The sequence below is a fragment of the Narcine bancroftii genome, chromosome 1, assembly GCF_036971445.1.
Source record: "Narcine bancroftii isolate sNarBan1 chromosome 1, sNarBan1.hap1, whole genome shotgun sequence".
Taxonomy (NCBI): Eukaryota; Metazoa; Chordata; class Chondrichthyes; order Torpediniformes; family Narcinidae; genus Narcine; species Narcine bancroftii.
Genome location: NC_091469.1, coordinates 290,054,663 through 290,077,574, shown reverse-complemented (window position 1 = coordinate 290,077,574; position 22,912 = coordinate 290,054,663). Strand labels below are relative to the sequence as shown.

Here is a 22,912-nt window from a genome sequence, read left to right as displayed (position 1 = left end):
AGATGCTGGGGCCTGACCACTCAGTTAAGGGAGATAAGAACTAGGGGCAGCTTGACCACAGGCTGAGATCAAGTTAATGAAAAAGAACAAAGAAGTCAGGAAAAACTGTATAGAAGCGGAAGAGTCTGACCGGTTGGCAGATCCACTTATTGCGGGACTGACTAGCTGCTCAATAGCAGCGCACTCTGCGTTAACTGAATACTCGAGTTTTGAAAATAATAAAATGATACTTTTATAAATGTAGTCCTAAAATATGTTCGAGAATCAGAATTGTCATGAACATGTCACAAAATTTATTTTGCAGCATCTTCACAGTGCAAACATTTATATAAACCCTCTTACAAAATAAGTAAAAATAGTGCAAGAAAAAGTCAAAATAAGGCAGTATCTGTGGTTCATTGATCATTCAGGACAAGTGCTTGTCCTCAGGCTCCTGTTCCTTTTTCCTGATGGTAGCAGAGTGAAGGGGACGTGCCCAGGGTGGTGGGGGTCCTTGATGAAAAAGGCTGTTTTCTTAAGAACACTTCTTGTAGACGTCCTCGATGGAGCGGACTGGTGACCACGATGTTGTAAGCAGAATTAACAGCCCTCTGGAGTTTTTTCTTGTCCTGTGAGGCAACCGGCCAGAATACTCTCCCCGCTACACCTTACAAGTTTTTGAGAGTCTTCAGTAATTTGCCAAATCTCCTCAAACACCTCACAAAGAATAGCCACTGGTGAGCTTTCTTCCTGAGTGCATTAACATCTCCAGGACAGATCCTTGGAGATGTTGGCACTCAGGAATTTGAAGATCCTGACCCACTCCACTGCTGACCCCTTGGTGAGGTCTAGCTTGTGTTCCTCTGACTTCTTTCTGGTCCACAATCATCTCCTTGGTTTTGCTCATGTTGCGTGTAAGGTTGTTGGTGTGACCCCGTTCAACGACCCATTCCATCATCTACCCATTTGCATCAATTGCAAATTTGGAAATTGTACCACGTATCTATGCCATTAATTTATAATAAAAGCAGTCGGCCTTACTTTAACACTCCATTTTACCCTTTTCACAGTCTGAAAAAACAATACCTACTTAAACCAAAATAAAAACCCATACATGCTGACCATCTGAAATAAGACCTGAAAATGCTCAACTGATCAGGCCGCACCTGTGAAAAGAGAAGCTGCTAATGTTTAAGTTCATCATTTCTAATTTGCACTTTTCAAGACCTCAGGCTGGAATCTGCAAATTCTATGGATGTTTCCTCTTGCATCACTCAGGTGTGTGACAGAATATTCTACCTGGATTGTCACCTCCAACATCTGAAATTCCATAGAAGACAAAGCAGCCCAGATAACGAACTTATCACTTCTATCTGATGCTCTGCAGTAACATACCCTTCCTATACACTATCCATTGTCAAAATTGATTATCCATAAGCCAATGCAGATACCAGACATATATTCAATAAGAATGGAGTGAGATGCTGAACGACCAAAGGAACTGCTCACACTAACCATCTGAGACCCTCATATTCATGAAACAATATTTATTTGTAGAGTTGAAATACTTGTCCTCCATATATATTGCATGTCTGCATGTGTGTTTTATCTGGTTGAATGTTTTTCACCGAGGATCAGAGAAATCAGATGACAATAAACTTGACTTGACAATAGAACCTAATCATCATAGAGTTAGTCACACAATACCGAAATAGTCTCTCTTCAACTCAATTCCTTCTCATCGATAAAAATGCCTACCTGAGCTAACTCCATATCCTTATGCTTGCCCCATATCCCTCTAAACCTTTTCCATTCAAGTACATGCCTTTTAAAAGTTGTAATTAATTGTATTCACATCCACACCCTTTATAGCTGTGGAACCAGAATTGCAGACAGAACTCCCTAGTGTGGTCCCGCCAGTACCTTGTATAGATGTAACATGTTCCAACTCCTGTACTTGATGTCCAATCCAATAATGGCAAGCAGGCCATGCGCCTCTTTTTCTCATCACCGTCAGTCCTGAGATTCAATGTCACTGCAACCCCATCAGCATGTCAAGATGACACTGACTCAGAAATGACTGACCCAGTTACAAAAATATTGGGTCAGAATTTGCATATCATGTGGCAAGTAAATGATTCTCCAAAGCTTGACAGCACTCTTCCTCAAATGACTCAGTGAAACATCAATGATGTTCTGGAAGCTGGAGCCAGAAACAAAGCAACCCATTTGATTTGGGATTCTCTGCATTATAAGCAATTAGTCCCTTAATGTCTGGGACACCTCGCTGTGTGCACTTTAATGAATGCCTTGTCAAGACTTCAACAGTTTCATCCAATTCACTATCTCTGCAACATGAAATAACAACACCATCATCTCAAGCATCCTTCAAGTCACCAATCCTTCATCATTAATGGATCCCCATCTTGAAATTCCTTTAAAAACAAGCTGGAGAAGCTCAGCTGGTAAAACTGTACTTTATATAGCAGAGTTAAAAGATATAGAACCAACATTTTGGACTTGAGCCCTTCATCAAGGGATGGATCAACTGAGTTTCTTCAGCTTTGTGTCTTTATTTCGATCACAATGTCTGGAGACCTTCGTGTTTTACTTCTCTCTAAAATTCCTTTCACTATAATACCGGAGGAGTACCTTCATTAGAAAAAACTACAGTAGTTTAAAATTTCTGATCAACATTTCTCAAGGACAAATTTGCAAGGACAATAAAAACTTGCCTTCTAGTAATGCACACACTTGGCTAATGCACAAAATCTTTGAAAAATCTTTCAGATACAAAAGCAAAATCAGCATTTCTAAAAATTATCACGACACTTTATCGCAACACATATTTACATGGGGATTTAAACTTTGGGATTTAAACTTTAAGATTACCTATTTTGGGCAACATCTTTCATGCATTAGCTCTGCCCAGACCACAAAATACTTCTAAAATTTAGTTTTTTTTAATGGAGAAAACGAACCAATTTGCACACAGTGAGATTACAGCAACTGCAGATGTGACAATTCTTAGGTACATTAGGTAACGGCAATAAAGTGCACAAGTAAGAGCCCTTAAATGAGTCTCTGATTGAGTTTGTTGTTGAGGTGTCTGATGGCGGGATGGAGTGGGGGGGGGGAGCAGCTGTACCTGAACCTGGTGAGGCGAGTCTTATGGCACCTATACCCTTTTAGAGTGTGTGCTAGGTGGTGAGTGTCTGTGATGATTGCTGCTGCTCACCGACGGCAGCGCTCCCTATAGATGAGGAGGGTTTTACCTGTAATGTCCTGGGCTGCGTCTACTACCTTTTGGAGGGCTTTACGCTCAGGGGTATTGCTGTTTTCATCCCAGACCAAGATTCAGCTGGTCAGCACACTTTCCACCACGCCTCTGTAGAAATTTGCTAGGCAAACCTCCGCAGGCTCCCAAGTAGAGGTGCTGATGTGCTTTCTTCATGATGCTGTTGGTGTGTTAGGCACAGGAAAGATCCTCTGAGATAGCGACTCCCAAGAACTTAAATTTGCTCACCCTCTCCACCTCTGATCCCCCAATGATCACTGGATTGTATAGCTCTGGCTTTCCTTTCCGGAAGTCAACAATCCTTAGTTTTTCTAACACTGAGTCCAAGATTGTCGTTGGCGCACCATTCAGCCAAGTTTATAATCTCCATCCTGTATGCTGACTCATTCCCTTCCTTTATACAACCCATTATTGTCGGCAAATTTGAGTTATTGTCATACTGAGCAACACAGTCGTAAGTGTAAAGTGAGCAGAACAGGAGACTAAGAATACAGCCCTGTGGTGCTCCGGTACTGATGGAAATTGTGGAAGAGTTCTTCACTGATTGTGGTCTGGAGGTGAGGAAATCCATGATCCAATTACACAGTGAAGAGTTAATATAACACAAAAGAAACATGATGGAGTATCTAGCTGGGAGATTTCATGGCGCTGGCCATCTAAATGTTATTTGCCAGATCAACCGATTAATGACTGATGCGTCAAATAATAGATCAGAACAAACAGTATACAGTAGTGTCATCTGAAAAAAATTGTCACACCTCCCTCCAATAGATGTAGAATCAAATTTATTTCAAATACATTCTACAGAACAAGTGAATTTTGTTGTACAAGACTATCTTAAAATTTAAATGGGCCAATGCCAAATTTCCCTTGCTGGCCAAAATTACACTTCAGTCACATTTAGACATTCAGACCCATGAATGCAACCTTCTGCTACCAGATGATATACAGCAGAAAACACCCAAGGAAAATTTAAAAAAAAACACAAAACTAATCGTCTCCACAAGCAGGAATCAGTGGTGAAAAATGGGAGCAAGTTGCCCATAAAAACGAGTTGCTTGTAACACCTTCGGTGAATGCAGTAATCGTTAAAGATTCTTAAACCAGACCATTAAATCTAATATAGAATGCAACCTGGGAGGTTGAGTTGAAATTAAATTCATGGTTTCAGATTGGTAATACAGGAACTCTGTCTCGGCCTGAATAACCGATGAAGCGGTCCCTATTCCATGCAAACTACCAGTAGTTTACAAAATCTTCAAAAAAATAAAGAGCACACAAGTTTTATTTCCAATTCCAAATCAATACTAAATTTCCTTCCACACATAAATGCACATACCTCGATGCCACTGGAACAAAACAGCAGGAAAAAGATTTCTGAATGCAGGACCAGTGTAAAACCCAGTACAGTCGCACTTGTGGAAAGAATGCAGCCCTCGCAGCCTCCTCGGGCATCACTTTTGAATCTCAGCATCTCCACGATCATAATCATCATTCCCCCACCTTGTTTATAAGCTTCAGGAGCCCTGCAGCAAAGCACTGCATCGCTTAGCCGCCTTCAGTTGCTGAGCACAAGGACGATGTGGTCAAACGTTAAAAATCAAAAGGCAAATTAAGCTACAAAATTTCAATCACTTCTCTGGCAGTTGCTAACTCGGAAGTGTGCTGCTGTATCGGCTCTGACGTCTGCAACACCCGCCACCACCAGCCTCCTTTGTTCTGCATTTGTGACTGTAATTACTCCACGCAGAAGGGGACGGTGGTGTAATTTCACATCAGATGCACAGAGGATTTCTTCTTCCCTTTTCCCTCCCTCCTAAGACACCAGCTGCTGCTTTAACCATCTGTCAAGCATGCTGTCTTTGTGCCATGAGTAGACTAGATGTAACTGGAAATGAAATATTTAAAATGCGGTCATCAACCGTTCCACCCATCAAGAAAATCAGGAGATGCGCAATTTGCCCACATGTACATACAAAAAGTCTTAGGATTAATGGCATATGAATCCTCTGAAGCAGTGGCATCATGAGGGTTGCGGTGCAGTACCTTATGGTGTCACCCCTCAGGGGTGGCGGTGAACCAGGGTTGGGGGGGTGGATGGTGGCAGAGGGGCTGACCGTGGGTGAGAGGGAGGTGGCAGCGGCACTGACTGGGGGGGGTTGACAGTGGCACTGGCCAGGGACGAGTGAGGGGGGGTGCCGCAGGCGCTGACCTTGTAGCGCACGCAGACGAAACCATGCGATTCATTTTGGTGTCACCTGGTGCAATCCACTTTCCCCGCATCTTCCCACTCCCCCCCCCCCCCACCAAGTGAAGTCAGTGATCTGAAATTTGAACATTGCCACCGAGAAGGTGGTCTTTCACCCCACCATCTTCAATTAAATCTTTTCTTGCCTCAATTCTAATCTCAGTATCTGCCTGTTCAAAATTCTATACTTTTAATAGTATTCAGAAGATATCATTGTTCATTCAGGTTTCATGATCGTACCACAGCAATTGCTTTTATGTTGGTCTCACAAGTCTCAGAAGCGTGTGGCATTAAAGGATGTGATTCAAATAAAGTTATCGAGAAGTTATCGTGAACAAAGCACATCAGTGCCTCTACTTCCTCAGGAATTTGCAGAAGTTTGGTATGACATCAGAAAATCTCGCAAATTTCTACAGATGTGTGGTGAAAAGTGTGCTGAATGCCTACATCATGGTCTAGTAGGGGGATACCAATACCCCTGAGTGTAAAGCCCTTCAAAAGGTAGTAGATACAGCCCAGGATGTCATAGACAAAACCTTCCCCACCATCTGAACATCTAGAGCAGGGGTGGCCAAACCGCGGCTCGCGAGCCACATGCGACTCTTTGACATGTAATGTGTGTCTCGTGGGGAGGGTAGGTGCCTGCAGCGGGGAGGTAGGTGCCCGGCACCAGCGGGGAGGGTGGCTGTCAGTGGGTCGCCAACTGACTGTCAACAGCCTGCCTGCTGCCAAACACCTGAAAGCTGCTAGCTGCTTTGCCTTGCTGCTTACAGGTGCCTGGGAGAATGTTTGGTGTGTAGACTTGATTAGAAAAAAATCTTTTGCAAAATTGCTCCCTTTGAAATAGGGCTTCTTCACTATCTGCAATGTATCAGCATTTTGCAAATGGATGATTTTCAAGACAAGGATTGGAAAATACTTTCCCCAACTAAACTGTAACAGAAGTGGGCAACCTCTCGTGCCGGCTGCCCCAGCCCTAATGTCCTGCACTGGGGGGCTGTCAGGCAGCAGGGAATTGGGTCACTGGGCAGCGGGGAGGGGGGCTGTCAGGCACAGGCACTTGGGTCGCCGGTTAATTGTCATCAGCCTGCCCCCTGCTAGGCACCTGATATACCTCCCCGAGGTGGGTTGAGCAAGTACACCTCGGGGATGGGTTCTTTGCTTTCAGGTGACCTCTCAACAGCCGCATTCGGGTATTTTAGGCGGCTTTATATTTGGGTATTATGGCCACCTGAAAGGGGCTAACGATAGTGTTAGTGGGTGTGGCTTGTGATTGCTACGGCTCTCAAACATCTGAAGTTTATGGTATGCGGCTCTTATGTTAAGCAAGATTGCTCACCCCTGATCTAGAGGGAACACTGGCGTCAAAGAGCAGCAGCAATCATCAAGGATCCACACCACCCAGCACACGCTCTGTTCTCGCTGCTACCATCAGGAAAGAGGTATAGGTGCCCCACGACTCTAACCACTAGGTTCAGGAACAGCTGCTCCCCCTCCACCATCAGACTTCTCAACAACAAACTCAGTCAGGGACTCATTTAAGGACTCTTCTGCTCTTGATTGATTTTTAAAAAAATCTTTCTGTATTGCAGTTTGTTTACATTTCTTTAATTGTTTATGTGTACAGTTTTTTTTTTGCATTACCAATAAGAGGTAATCCTGCCTCGCCCGCAGGAAAAAGAATCTCAGGGATGCACGTGATGTCACAGATGTACTCTGACAATAAATCTGAAATCTGAGATGTGGTCAAAATTTAAAAGTGGCCTAGAGGTCAGGAAGACAAAGGTTTGTTCTTTTCAGTTTTTAGATCACTACTCTCTCCAAAATGTAGAAAGTGGCCATGGCTTGGATGTAGAATTCAGACATTTGAGACTTCACATGGCAAAATCTAGCAAAGTAGGCCAGAATGAGGAAGATAGTTTGTGGGCTTTGGAAAGATGGACAGAATACGCAAATGAACAGAGTTCAAGTGAGGTGATATACATTTAGGGCAAGCAGTAGGTTAAGAGTGAAGATTGTAAATGTAAACACCAAAAAGCATGGACGCGGTAAACTGGCTTTGATATTCATAAATACAAAATCAAGGAAATAGAGCATCAAACTGACAAAAAAAGATTATAGATAAAGGCAATGTATACAAAAGCAAATGTCAGGTTACACCACTAAAGTACTGTGAATAATTCTGTACCCACAATAAGGAAAGCCTGCACTGGAAGGGTTAGGATTGTTCTCCTGGCAGGAGAGCAGAAAGGGGAGATTGGGGAATACAGAAACAGCAGATTGGAATTAAAGGAGGCAGCTGAACAATGAACAAAGGCACAAAAGGTTCTATCTATTCCAATACTATTAGATTACGCCACCAAAAAATGTCATAGGGCATCCTTTCACGTTGGCTTGCTGTTGAGATTCATAAAATGCAAGAGCCAATATTGAGAGAGCTAGGAGCATGAAGGATAAAGAGAATATGATAATTATCCCAAGAGATGCAGACTGGAGAGAACTCGCAGACCCTGCTCAAGTTAACAGCTCATCCAAAAGACCGCAGAGCAGCCACAGTAATTTTTTCCAATTTGGATTTTCTGAGATTTACAAGCCATACTTACAGATGGACTCAATACAATTCCCAAGATAGCAGTTAAAGCCTTAGAATCTCAAGCAAATTCACATTTATTCATTTTAAAGTTGTAGGTCTGATCATTTAAATCAGCTAAATCAACTGAATTAGATATATGATATTCTTTATACTCTGTACTTGAGACCATGCTCTCTCTCTCTCAAAACACATTTCCCCCCCCCCTTGAAATATGCAATTAAAAAAAAATTAATTTAAAGTTACATCATGGTAACAGGCCCTTCTGGCCCATAATTCCGTGGTGCCCAAATACATCAATTAATCTATAAAATTGGTATGTTTTTGGATGGAGAGAGGAAACTGGAGCACCCAGAGAAAACCCACACAGGCCAATAGGAGAATGTACAAACTCCTTACAGGGTGAACAGGATTCAAACAAGAGTTGCTGCTACTGTAATAGCATTGCCTTTCAAATAATAGCTCAATAGCCACCTAGAAGGTCAGTAAGATTATGAAATTGCCTGTGACACAGTAATACAATAATAATTTAAACAAAGAGCACAATGGATTGAAAACAAAGGATTAAATCCTGTTTAAGCACTTGATAATCACAGTCATAATTATTTTTTTAAAAACTGGTTCAAACTCAGCAGCCACTCTTGAACAGCAGACACAATAAAGAACACCTCAATCAGTCATGCTACTTTTATAATGCAGAAAAATCTCGCAAAATATTACAAGTCTTTCCCAAGGTCAGAAACTTGGCATTGGGCCACATTAAGAGATATTTCGATAGATAACTAAACTTTTGGTTGAGACTAGCTTGAAAGCAGCATATCTGCCAGTGTGATCTATATTATAACAGTGACTAATTTTCTGACAAACATGCCTATATATGAATGAGAGGTCCATTCAAGAGCCTGATAACAGCACAAAAGAAACTATCCTTTAATCTGGGGGGGGGGGGGTGGGTGGGTGTTTTCAAACTCGTACATCGTTAACCTGATGGGAGAGGGGAGAAGAGTGTGAAACTGGGATGGGATGGGCCCTTTAATCCATTGGCTGCTTTTTCTAGGGCAGCAGGAGGTGAAGGTGGAGTCAATGGAAGGTAATAATGGCCTGTGCAGCGCCCACAATTCTGTGCAGTTTCTTGCTGTCAAGCTGTGATGCATTAGGACAGGATACTTTTTATGGTGCATCAAAAAACATTGATAAAGAACACTGAATTTTGGCATCAGTATGCTTGCTTGACTAAAGGATGGACACGATTGGTCGAGGACAGCTAGCTGTGATATTTATGCCAAAAAAATCTTAAAGCTTTCCCGCATCTCCACTTCAGCACTTTTTAATTTTTTTTTAAATTTTTCACACTATGAACCATATTAACCAAAATACACACAAACATTTCCCTCTTGAATATACACAGTGTCATTTTCTCCCCTCCCTCCTTCCCACCCCCTTCCCTACACACTAAACGTTCAACATATACAATACAATAAACCCATTAAACAATGTCATCACACAATGAAAATAAACAAGAAAATTGTGTCATCTACTTTTACACATTGGGTCAGTTCATTTTGTCTTCTTCTCATTCTGTCATTTTAGGAGGTGGAGGTCCGTGGTAGGACCTCTCTGTTGTGTTCCATGTACGGTTCCCAAATTTGTTCGAACACTGTGATGTTATTTCTTAAATTATATGTTATTTTTTTTCCCAATGGAAATTGACTAAATTATATGGTTTTTTTTTCCAATGGAAATTGACATTGTATATTTTTTTGCGACAGCTAAGGCTATCATAATATATCTTTTTTGTGCTTCATCCAAATCAAGGCCAAGTTCTTTACTTATATTACTTAGAAGAAAGATCTCTGGATTTTTTGGTATGTTATTTTTTGTGATTTTATTTAATACTTGATTTAGATCTTCCCAAAACTTTTCCACTTTCTCACATGCCCAAATTGCATGCACTGTTGTTTCCATTTCCTTCTTACAGCGAAAACATCTGTCTGATACTGTTGGGTCCCACTTATTTAACTTTTGGGGCATGGTTTACAGCCTGTGTAACCAATTATACTGTATCATGCGTAACCTTGTGTTTATTGCATTTCTCATAGTTCCGGAGCATAGGTTTTCCCATTTTTCATTTTATATTTTTATGTTTAGATTTTGTTCCCACTTTTGTTTGGATTTACAGCTTATTTTATCGTTCTCTTTCTCTTGCAGCTTGATGTACATGTTTGTTATAAATCTTTTAATTATCATTGTGTCTGTAATCACATATTCAAAGCTGCTTCCTTCTGGTAACCTCAGCCTGCTTCCCAATTTGTCCTTCAAGTAGGTTTTCAGTTGGTGGTATGCAAACATTGTACCGTGAGTTATACCATATTTGCACTTCATTTGTTCAAAAGATTATAAATTATTTCCCAAAAAACAATTTTCTATTCTTTTGATCCCTTTTCTCTCCCATTCTCTAAAGGAAAGATTATCTATTGTGAAGGGGATAAGTTGATTTTGCGTCAATAATAATTTTGGTAGTTGGTAATTTGTTTTTTTTCCTTTCTATGTGAACCTTCTTCCAAATGTTGAGCAGATGGTGCAGTACTGGTGAACTTCTATGTTCCACCAGCTTTTCATCCCACTTATAAAGTATCTGTTCAGGTACCTTCTCCCCTATTTTATCTAGCTCTAAACTGGTCCAATCTGGTTTTTCCCTTTGATAAAAATCTGATAGATATCTTAATTGTGCTGCTCTATAATAATTCTTAAAGTTTGGTAGCTGTAAGCCCCCTTGTTTGTACCATTCTGTTAATTTATCTAGCGCTATCTTCGGTTTCCCCCACTTCAACACTGTTGATACAGAAATGTGGTCTCCACTTTGGTTCTTAAAGTCGATGATCAGATCTTTCCTTTTGTTGACACTGAGAAGAATAATGGACAAACTTTTATTTTTAGCAGGGTAACAGGCCCTTTTGGCCCATGAGCTTGTGCCATCTAATCACATCCAAATGACCTGCAGCCCCAGTATTTTTGAATGGTGGATGGAAACCGGACCCTCATAAGAGGGAGTTCCTGCCTCGATCCTACAGAACTGAAGACATGGTGGATGAGTAATCAGCACAAATTAATAAAATGGACTAGAATTGAGCTAGAATTGAGAGTCAGGGCTCTCAGGAGATATTGTAGGAAATCACGGAGGTGATGAGATCCAAGGCAATGGATGGATGTGAATTTGAGATATGACCCAACAGGATTATGGATCACGGAGACAATTCAATGTTAGATACAAGTAGCAAAAGATGCACAAGCTCAGCAAGGAATGACTGAAATCACCAAAACTATAGATAATAAAGACTTGAGTGAGTGTCCCTGGAGATTATTGCCCAAGGCAAAAAGAGAAATAACAGGATCACAATGTCACTGATATTTTTGTGTTTTATATTATAATCAAGCTAAAAATTACATTTGAGTTCAAAATGATTACAAGTGTTTCATTTTATTTGTTGAATAAAAGTATTGCTAACCGAGTTTCCAACAGGATAATTCTAGATTGTATTTGCATCATGAAGATGCCCTCCTGAGCGTTCTTACCCATAACATACTAATCTGATGAGCTACACACAAACTAAGTGAACTAAATCCCATTAATCTCTCATACAATGAAGCTGCCATTTGGATGAGTCTGTGCCAGCTATCCGAGCAATCCAAGATTCATTGATTGTCATGTAATAGTACAGAACATATACTATTACATGAAATTGCCTTCTGCCTACCACAAGGCAGTCACCGTTAGTGTCGCCCGACGCCCCTTAAAGTGAGAGAGAAAGTGAAGCAAAAGAGAGTCACTTCAGTCACCGAGTGTCTATGGATTTGCCTCCAGTGCTCCTGCAACCTCTGCCACCGCAATGGCAGCCCAAACTCCAGGTCCAAACCTCTGACACAATCAGGAAGCCTTCAGCACCCAAGGCCTTTCGGGAGCCCTTCTTGCTCTCTGCACCTCTCAAATCCGGATTCGATACCTAGATTTCATGAGCCAGTTTTCAGGAGTCTGCAAATGTGCAGGCTCCCCAACTGTAAGTCGCCCAGAGCCTGTATGGATTCCTCAGCCACTGAACCCCTCACTGGTCCACTGCTGTGGTTAATGTCTGTAGGGTCATCTCCTCTGCTTCTTCTCCTTCTCAACAGTGGGGGGGGGTGAGGGGGTGTTCTTCATGTTTCTGGTACCCTGCGCTGCTCCCAGTCTGCAAATCCTCATGGCTGCTGTCACAGTTGCAGGATTTTGCTTATAAACACTGTTGATCTTTTAACAGGCTGTTTAAAGCCTGAACAGAACCGATGGCATTAGGAATGGGCAGTTGAACCCTTCGGAGCAGCACTGTGTCTCCAGTCTCCTGACTGGTAACAACTTAAGTTAAAGCTCTGGAGCCCGTTGAATGTAATGACTGTTGAATTCTGTGCACAGCACTGAAAGTTGGTGGATACCAGTGAACTTGGAAAAGTGAACAGAAAATGACTGGACTAAGAGGGCTTCTCGTCGGACATGAATATGCAGCAGAATGTTAGTTTAATTTGGCATCATTAAGCACAGGTATCACAGCCAAAGGGACTATTTATGTGCTGTACTGCCCCATACTGTAACTGCAGAGCTGCACTTCCACCAGGTTTTATTTCAAAAAAGTCATACCCCAAAACAAACCAGCCTGATGACACCATGACATAGGAGTCGGCAGCAGCATCAAAATCAACAGTAAGGCAATGGCTTGAAAAAAGAGGAAGGTGAAAATGGTAATAAATTAAAGAGGACAATGAAAAAATGAGTAGATTCCAACACTTTTACAACAAGCGTAACTTCATTGTCACAGGGAACTTTGGTATAACAATTAGTACAGGATGACCAATGCAAGAAACCAAACCAATGATTCAACATTCACAGGGAATATTTTTGAGAATCATTCTTAATACAGAAGGTGACATGGACCTGGCAGTTAACCTCCACACTCTCTAGTAGAGTCACGTTCCTCTTGTAGTGTGGTAATGAGACAATGTTGAGAAGTTTTGTAAAAGTGGCTTTGTGCTACTGTAGTTCACTTTTAGATGGGACTCTTAATAATCAGTGAAGGGAGTAAATGTTTATTGTAATGGACTAATTGATGCTCATTTGGGTTACTTCATCCATTAAAAGGGAAATATAGGGAGGAAACAATACGCCACTGAGTCATTTTCAGTTGGCAAATTATAACTACAGAGCCACTCCAATAATCTGAAGTCAAATTCTCCAAAATCCTCATTTTTCCTGAATGTTTAAAAAAATTTCGGATAAATGAGGATATGGAAAACAAATCAGAAATCCTCATTTATCCAAATTTTTTCAGAGCCGAACTGACCTCACAGGTTGGAAAAAAAAATTCACTCAACATGAAATTAGAACGACAATAGCCCTTATTTCAGGTAACTCCTTCCCCTCTCTCTTCCCACTATTTAGTCTTCGCTCTGCTACTGACCTTCGAGCAAGTCTCGAATTTTCATGTTTCACTGCACATACACAGAACTTGGAAATAAGCTGAATGGTGAGTGGCCAAACCTGGCTTGGCAACTGTGACCCAGTCCTTCATGGTGAAAAAGTCAAAGTTGTGAATAGTTGTACACAAATTATAGGCAAATGAGCTAGAATAAAAATTACACCTTTAGCCGTCTCTAGGAGAAAACATTCTTGATCCAGGCTTTCACAATGAAAGAATAGAAGCATATTATTGCTAAAATTTCATTAATCACTGAGCCAATCTGCAAATAATACTATACACAAATATTCCACTGCAAATAGTTCAGGTGCAAAAAGAGCAAATAGCACTGCACTGCCACAATTGGCCAAATGTCCTCTGATGCAAGAGTCAAGAAAGTTTAAAAGTATAAAAAGAGTCGTAAACTCTCATTTGCAAGAAGAAAACTGCTCATTATCCTCCAGGATCAATAAACCAAACAAGCAAATTCTAAAGGAACATAACAAGCACCACAACTGTTGTATTTATATTCGTTCACTAACCTGGAGTGCTTATATAGTCTGCGAGGCCTGTTGTGAGATCGACGATCCCAGTTTTCTGGATCACTAGAATTACTATCATAAGGGCATGGCCGTGCAGCCATCCCACACTGAGGCTTTCCACTCAGCCGAATCCTTCACTTTACACTCAAGGCAACCATAACCTGCAAAAAGAAAAGGGTTTACTCTATTACTTCAAATATTTCCAGTTTGGACCATGCTAATCATTCAAATAAAATGAACAGTTATTCAATCAGATCTTCACTGAGTTCTAAAACAGACAAAAATAAACTTTTACCCTCATCAAATTTAGTTCGAGCATGTACCTCCAACATGAGATAATGACCTCATCACCCCAGCACCAAAAAAAAAACATTTTCTTTCTCCAGCAGTTGTTGGAGAGCAGATCCCAACTCAGCCTTTTCCCTTACTTGAGAGGGTTCCAAAACCAAATATCATCTCTTTCATTGATAAAGAACAGGAAAAAAGAAAAAGAAAATAGAGGAATAGAGGAATAGAGGAAAGAAAGTGAAAAATTATACAGAGGCCATTAGAACTTTCAGCATGAAAACATACAAGGGATTAAACCATCCAGGGATTATACCTCAACATTATGTACCCATTTAATAAATAAAATTTAGTCAATTGCTACAAATCCATTTTAACCCAATCTTTTCCATCAAAAGGTAGTAATTCCATTACACCTACACTCAACATAATACCATACTTCCTTTGTAAGAACCATAATCACAAAAGAGCAACGCCAGGAGGTTCTAGGGCACGCAAATACCTGCCATTTAGTTGTGAGGCAGGCTGGAAGGCCGACTTTTTAAAATTCAGGGACAGAGGTGATGCTTCATCTACTCTATCTAGGAAACTCCAACAGAACTGAAGGGCAGAAGAAGAAATTACTAGGCAAACTAGAGGTCTGAATGATATTAATTCTCCCTCAAAAAAAATTCTGAAACATTTAAAAAATCATGAGGTTCATGGATAAAGGCAGATAATCACAGATTTTTTTTCTCCCAGGATAGTGATATCTAAACTAGAGAGTTGAGAGGGGAAAGATTTAAGGGGCAACTGAGAAGCCAGTTTCCCCCCCCCCCTCCCCACTCACAGGTTGGTACAAGCTGCCAGAGGAAGTGGTAGACGCAGGTACAATTACATTTGGACAGAAACATGGTTTAGTGATAGCCCAATACAGCCAAATGGACCAGCTGAGGTAAGTGAAGACAAGGGGTTGTTTCAGTGTTGTCCAACTTTAATATTGTTTACCTCTATGACTTGCAACAAAATCTATTTAATCTTTGCCAATTAAATCTAACTTTTTGTCATAACTTTTTATCTCAACAGAGGCTTTAAATTTCAAGTTGTCTTAAGTAAGTATGCAATTTCCTATTCCAATCATTACCAATTCACCTAACAGAGAAATTCTTCAAGGAGCTAAAGAAAATAATAAGGAAATTCTTAAGGAAAAGGGGGGAAACCGAGGATAGCGCTAAATAAATTAACAGAATGGTACAAACAAGGGGGCTTACAGCTACCAAACTTTAAGAATTATTATAGAGCAGCACAATTAAGATATCTATCAGATTTTTATCAAACAAGGGAAAAACCAGATTGGACCAGAATAGAGCTAGATAAAATAGGGGAGAAGGTACCTGAACATATAAGTGGGATGAAAAGCTAGTGCAACATGGGAATTCACCAGTACTGCACCATCTGCTCAACATTTGGAAGAAGATTCATGTAGAAAGGAAAAAACAAATTATGAACTACCAAAATTAATATTGATGCAAAATCAACTAATCCCCTTCACAATAGATAACCTTTCCTTTAGAGAATGGGAGAGAAAAGGGATCAAAAGAATAGAAATTGTTTTTCGGGAAATAAATTATTATCTTTTGAATAAATGAAGTGCAAATATGGTATAACTCACGGTACAATGTTTGCATACCACCAACTGAAAACCTACTTGAAGGACTAATTGGGAAGCAGACTGAGGTTACCAGAAGGAAGCAGCTTTGAATATGTGATTACAGACACAATGATAATTAAAAGATTTATAACAAATATGTACATCAAACTGAAAGAGAAAGAGAATGAGGAAACAAGCTGTAAACCCAAACAAAAATGGGAACAAGATCTAAACATAAAGAATGAAACATGGGAAAAGCTATGCTCCGGAATTATGAGAAATACAATTAACATTAGGTTACGCATGATACAATATAATTGGTTACACAGGCTATACACCACGCCCCAAAAGTTAAATAAATGGGACCCAACAGTATCAGACAGATGTTTTTGCTGTAAGAAGGAAACGGGAACAACAGTACATGCAATTTGGGCATGTGAGAAAGTGGAAAAGATTTGGGAAGATCTAAATCAGGTATTAAATAAAATCACAAAAAGCAACATACCAAAAAATCCAGAGATCTTTCTTCTAAGTAATATAAGAAGTAAAGAATTTGGACTCGATTTGGATGGAGCACAAAAAAGATTTATTATGATAGCCTTAGCAAAAAAAATGTATTACGTCAACCTGGAAATTAGAAGATAGCCTGAGAATACAGCAATGGTACATAGAAATGAATAAATGTATTCCATTGGAAAAAATAACATAATTTAAGAAATAACATCACAGTATTCAAACAAATTTGAGAACCGAACATGGAACACAACAGAGAGGTCCTACCGCGGACCTCCACCTCCTAAAATGACAGAATGAGAAGACGAAATGAACTAACCCAGTATATAAAAGTAGATGACACAATTTTCTTGTTTAATTGTGTGATGACATTGTTTAATGGGTTTAATGTATCATATATGTTGAACGTTGAGTAGGTGGGGAGGGGGGGTGAAGGAGGGAGGGAAGGGAGGGGGAAAAGTAGAGAAAATGACACTGTGTATATTCAAGAGGGAAATGTTTGTGTGTATTTTGGTCAGTATGGTTCATAGTGTGAAAAATATATTTTTTTTTTAAAGTATGCAATTTGTGGCACAATCCTGTCTATTCTGATATTACAGGATATCTATCCATTTAATATCAAATGAGGATTGAATTAGACAATATGTATTGATTACATGCTCAAACAAAATATCAGATAGATTACAGAGCCTATATCCACTGGGTCAATTCATCTTTCCCAGCAATTCTTTTAAATAAAGAAATATAATTGAGATTTCAATATTACCTTGCTTTTATCCGCAGAATCAATGTTATGGAACAATGTACGTAAAAGGCTTTTTGACCCAACTCATGCCAACTCAGATGGCATTCTGGGTTAGTAAGGAATTAATTAGGTATGTGTGTGGAAAAAAGGTTGAGAACCATTGCTCTATACCTTGCACTTTTGTTCTCTGGTAACTCTGATTTTATTCATGCACTACTCAACTGTACTTTGTGAAGATTGACTTGCATGCATCAGTACACAAGACAACAAACGCCTCAGTTCCTGACTCCATCCTTTGCCTCCTCTCTCCCTGCAGGCAGACAAAAACCCATCGATCTCAGTTTTAAAGCAGCTTCCAGTGTTTCCTGTGCTGGTGGTGACAACTCCTCATTCTTGGTGAGGCAGTATTCTTTCGCAATGAACCAAGGTGTAAACTTATTCTTTTCACACTTTGGAGATGATGACCAGTTTATTGTCATGCACAAGGTACTTATAAAGAAAGACTATAATAGTGAATGGAATGAATTAAATTAAGAGGGACTGCCTATGCCATAGGTGCTCTGTGATTACTTAATTAAAAAAAAATAAATTTAGACATGCAGCACAGAAACAGGCCACTTCGGCCCATGAGTCCATGCCGCCCAATTTATACCCAGTTAACCTACACTCCCGTCCATTTTGAATGGTGAGGGGGAAACCGGAGACCCCGGAGGAAACCCACAAAGGTGCTGGGAGAACATACAAATTCCTTACCCCGGACCCAATTGCTGGTGCTGTAAAGGGAATGCACGAACTGCTAGGCCAATTGTGCCATGGTATGGAAGTGGGGAAAAAAGGTAGAGAACCACTGGCATTGATATAGTGAATAGTCAACATTTTGACATCCTTCCTTTACCCTGAACTGCACAGAATACTCCAACATCTTGTACATGACATCCCAGATTTTGTACTCCGTGCTCTGAGTGACGAAGGTAAGCATGTTCTTCACTACCCTGTCTACCTGTGTCGCTAGTTTCAGAAAACCATGTACCTGTAGCCTGAGGTGTCTCTGTTCTACTGGAATAGAGCTGAAAAGTTCAATGTTTTTCTCCCTCGAGCTGCTGCTCCACCTGCTGGGTATTTACAGCATTTTTTTTGAGGTTAAAGCAAACACACTGCGATTTACCCATCATTTAGGCAAGCCATTCTCAACGAGGGCCCTACTTTCTCCCTGGGGAATGAAGCACATTTAAGTTAAAGTTTTGATTTCTTTTTGGCTCGTGTAACATAATTTTTTGTTTCTAATGTAGTTAGTTGGAAAGAAGTATGGAGGAAACCAAAACCTGACTGCTTCACAGAGAATGGGTCCCATAAACTTTGAGTGGAGTTGTTGGGGGAGGGGAGGTGGGGGGGGTGAAGTAGCTGAAAAAAGGTTGAGAATGTCTGATTTAGGTATAAACATTCTGGACTGCTCTAGTGATGGGTCTGCAACTGCATCAAAGCAACCCATTGTGGCAATGAAGTCCTTTATTATTTAAAAAAAAATACAGGATCTGATGTTTTCAGAAAATTGATATTGACAGCAGAGGAATACAATTAAACCAGATCATCAGCAGTTCTCTAAAATGGTTCCAAACCCTTAGAAAGTAATGCCATTTTTTCTCCAAATCACAGATAAAAGACACACTGCACAACAAAAATTTTGTCACAATGGATACAATTATGACACCAAACTGAAAATGGAGTGAGAAATCTTATTTACATTTCAGAAGACATCATTCTCAAAACTCAGAATTCTAAATCATTACCATCTCATATTCACCATGATAATGTACATCTTGAGCCATATTTGTTGTTACACCACAACTTCAATTAGAAATCAGATTCTCCATAATTCTCATTTATCTGAAAATGTTTTTAAATTTTGGATAAATGAGGCTATCCGAAACAAATCAAAAATCCTCATTTAGCCGAAAATTTTTCAGAGCCGATGACTTCACGTGTTGTAAATAAATTCACTCAACGTGAAATTAGAATGATAGTCCTAGTTTCAGGTAACTGCATCCCTCTCTTTTTCCATTTCTTCTTTATCTTCCCCTATTGACTTTTCTCTGAACTGCACAGAATACTCCAACATCTTGTACATGACATCCCAGATTTTGTACTCCGTGCTCTGAGTGACGAAGGTAAGCATGTTCTTCACTACCCTGTCTACCTGTGTCGCTAGTTTCAGAAAACCATGTACCTGTAGCCTGAGGTGTCTCTGTTCTACTGGAATAGAGCTGAAAAGTTCAATGTTTTTCTCCCTCGAGCTGCTGCTCCACCTGCTGGGTATTTCCCTCACAAACTGCGTGCCACTGTCTCTCAGCCACAAGCAGTCGGAAGAATCCCTTATCCTGGCGTCATCAAAGAGAGTGGCCTCCCCCGGCAGTAGCGGGATCATCGAGTTATGTAGGACTGTTCTTTTGTATAGCGCTGAGATAGACTCAAAAGCAGTTTGATAACTTTTAATGTATGTCTGGAAAATAGAGGGAGTGTGAATACTACACTGAACAACATATTTTCTGCAAGATGACTATGACTGCATAAAGTGCTTAAAATATTTTGGGACATCCTGAGCATGAAAATGACAAAATTAAGAAGATAAATGCAAGTTTCTTCCTCCCACCCCCTCCCAACATCTTTGACAAATCTTTCTAGTTCAACAAATAACCAGCTTTGTGGATTACCTGTTTATTTAGGGGGGGAAAAAAAGAGCATTTTGTAAAATGGGAGGCCCAAAAGAAAAGTATACACGTCTTCAAACATCAGCTGCCTGTCGATACTATTTGACTTCACCAGGCTTACTTGAAAACTCCCTTTAAGCACCTCAACTATTTAATAAAGGCAGACCAAGGCCCCATTCTCAGTGTAACTCATCAATGGAAGGTCAAATTCCACAGCACTGAACTAACCAGAGCATCACAACCACATGGAATGCAACATCTGGGGAAAACTGCACCAATAGTTTCTCAAGTTACAAAGGAGGGGCAAGGAATTAGGCTTCTCCAGCAATGCTCTCACCCCCAAGGACAATTAATAAACACTGAATGCAACATGAGAAAGTGTGGCTGGAAATGGGGTGTGACAGGAGATCAAGAGCATGTGCTCACATCTAAGAATACTTTTCTCCAAATTAAGTAGCCTTTAAAGTAGTATGAACCTGTACTCAGTTCAAAGACTGTTGGAAACACCAGAAATACTTCCCATTTTGTGTGTGCACTCCAACTCAACACAAGATATACTGCATTATTCACTCGGACCACCCTAGAAATCATGAGGGTGTCAATATAGTGTGCTGCTGTATTCAATTAAGAATTAATATCTAAACATATTTGTCTATAACTGAGTTAAAAATAAGGAATTCAGACAGGGGAAAATTTTACATTCAACCCCATTTGAGAAGAGCAGAGACGACTCTAAAACTGATGAACGCACAGGAGTCGGAGGCTGCCGGAGCCCTGGAGGTGAAGCCTTGGACATTCAGTAACTCTGGGGAGATTCTCTTTTGCTTCTCTTTCTCTGGCTGTCAGGGGAGCTGGGCAATTTTTACTGATTGTGAATCTTTGTTTGCCTAACAATTAACTAAAGGAAATTTTGTATAATATCACATTTTCTGTTTTATTACAAGACAATAAAATCTTAAATCTTGAAAAAGGCACTTCACAAAAACAGCAAAGCTTGGCACCATTCTCCAACCCCAATTTGTGCAAATTCTTTCTCAAAATAAATAAGTCATATACTTCCCCCTCTATATTGTACACAATCACTCAGATTGAACCCCAACCATTGAACCGTAGAAAATTACAGCACGGAAAACAGGCCATTCAGTCCTTGTCTTTGCCAAAATATCATTCCTCTAGTCCCACTAACCTGCACCCATTCCATAACCCTCCAGACCATGTATCTATCCATTTATTCTTAAAACTTAAAGAGTGAGCCCACATTTACCACATCAGATGGCAGCACATTTCAAACTCCCACCACTCTCTGAGTGAAGAAGTTTCTCCATATGTTCCCCCTAAACCTTTCACTCTAAAGCCATGTCCTCTTGTATTTGTATCTCCCAACCTAAGTGGAAAGAGCCTACTCATATTTACCGTCTATTCCCCTCATAATTTTGTCAATCTCTATCAAATCTCCCCTCATTCTTTTATGCTCCAAGGAATAAAGTCCCAACCAGTATAATCTTTCTCTATAACTCAACTCCTGAAGACCCAGCAACATCCTAACATCCTAGTAGATCTCTGCACTCTTCACTAGTTTGGCGACCAGAAATGCACACAATACTCCAAATTTGCCCTCACCAATGTCTGATACAACCTTACCATAACATCAAATCCCCTATCACTACTGTTCTCCTCCTTTCCCCCTTTCTTTTCTGAGCTGAGAGTCCAATCTCCATACCAGAGATGTGACCACTACAACTTGTATCTAAAAATAAGGCACCAGAGGACATTATGACCAGGGAGAGCAAGATGGCTACTCCAGTGGGTGCCAGAGCAGAAACAGTTACTGTAACCACGATGGCACCTTTTACCAGGTCTGGTACTGATGGCACAGGGCGACTAATAATGTCAGATTCCCATCCATCACCTGATCACCGAGTGGCTCCTGGAAATGGCAGGAAGCTGCTGCAAATATATCCTATTTCCCTCTCACGTTAAAATGTTGGAAACAGAGTTTGATCATGGTCATGGAAGAATCTTGTAACTTTAATTTTAACCATATTTTTTTCTGGAATGTTTCAATCCAAAACAGTGCCAAGCTAGCCCTTTTCATTGCATCTCAGTACAATAAACTAAACCAACTCACTGGTTGTACAAGGAAATATTCCTTGATGAACAATGTTCTGTAATTAATTTCATTCACTCCTCTTCCACTTGTACTGACATCTTTGACAGGTGGATCTGAGAAAATTCAAAGAGCAAGCCTACTCTGAGCTCCAGCCATAGAAATGCCACCCACAGATGGGAGGCAAGGTGGCAGCAGATATTCCCCCTTGTCAAAGCTTTGGTGGGGGGGGGTGGCGGGGGGAAGAAATAAGAGGAGTATTAGTGGAAATGCTATAAATCAAAAATACAAACATAAAATGCTTAAAATACCTAGTAACCTGATTCAAGGCCATCAAGCACAAATGTCAACTCTGCTCCTCTCTCCACTAACTAGCTGGCCGAGTATCAAATAGCAATGGAATAGAGTAGGGAGCCAACACCCTGGACAATTTCAATTCTTCTTCTTCCCATCAAAAGATTAAATTGAAGGTGAAAGAAAATGTTAATTTGGGAATTTCAAATGAAATGGGAAATCCAGTCCCACAACATGGGTGGATGACAATGGTAAAATTCCCCAAACTAATACAGTGCAATTGAGCTGGAAGCTGCCCAGTGACCACTGTAATGGCGTGCATATATCACCCAACTCATTCCAGACTATGCCAGCTTTGTCACTGGAGCTGCAACTGTATTAAACCCAAAAACTACTTTAAAACAGATAAATGCAGGGAAAAAGAGAGAAAAGCATGGAAGAGAAAATGGATCAAGTTAGGCACACAGAGAACAAATGCATAATTGTACTATTTACT

At 40.3% G+C, this 22,912-nt stretch overlaps 1 protein-coding gene across 5 annotated transcripts in view; it reads right to left on the bottom strand.

Moving 5' to 3' along the window:
• Positions 1–22,912, bottom strand: part of btbd10b (BTB (POZ) domain containing 10b) — a 65,045-nt gene that overhangs the window by 38,391 nt on the left and 3,742 nt on the right. Inside the window, exons 2-3 of one of the 5 annotated variants that reach the window (XM_069903237.1) lie at positions 18,341–18,520; positions 14,138–14,298 (exon numbers count right to left, since the gene is read on the bottom strand). In XM_069903237.1, coding sequence (XP_069759338.1) covers positions 14,138–14,238 — 101 coding nt within the window. In that variant the 5' untranslated portion in view covers positions 14,239–14,298; positions 18,341–18,520. Of the gene's footprint in view, positions 1–1,902; positions 2,036–4,616; positions 4,838–14,137; positions 14,299–18,340; positions 18,521–22,912 lie in introns of those variants that run through there. The other 4 variants (XM_069903227.1, XM_069903218.1, XM_069903246.1 and 1 more) reach the window with 4 other exon arrangements.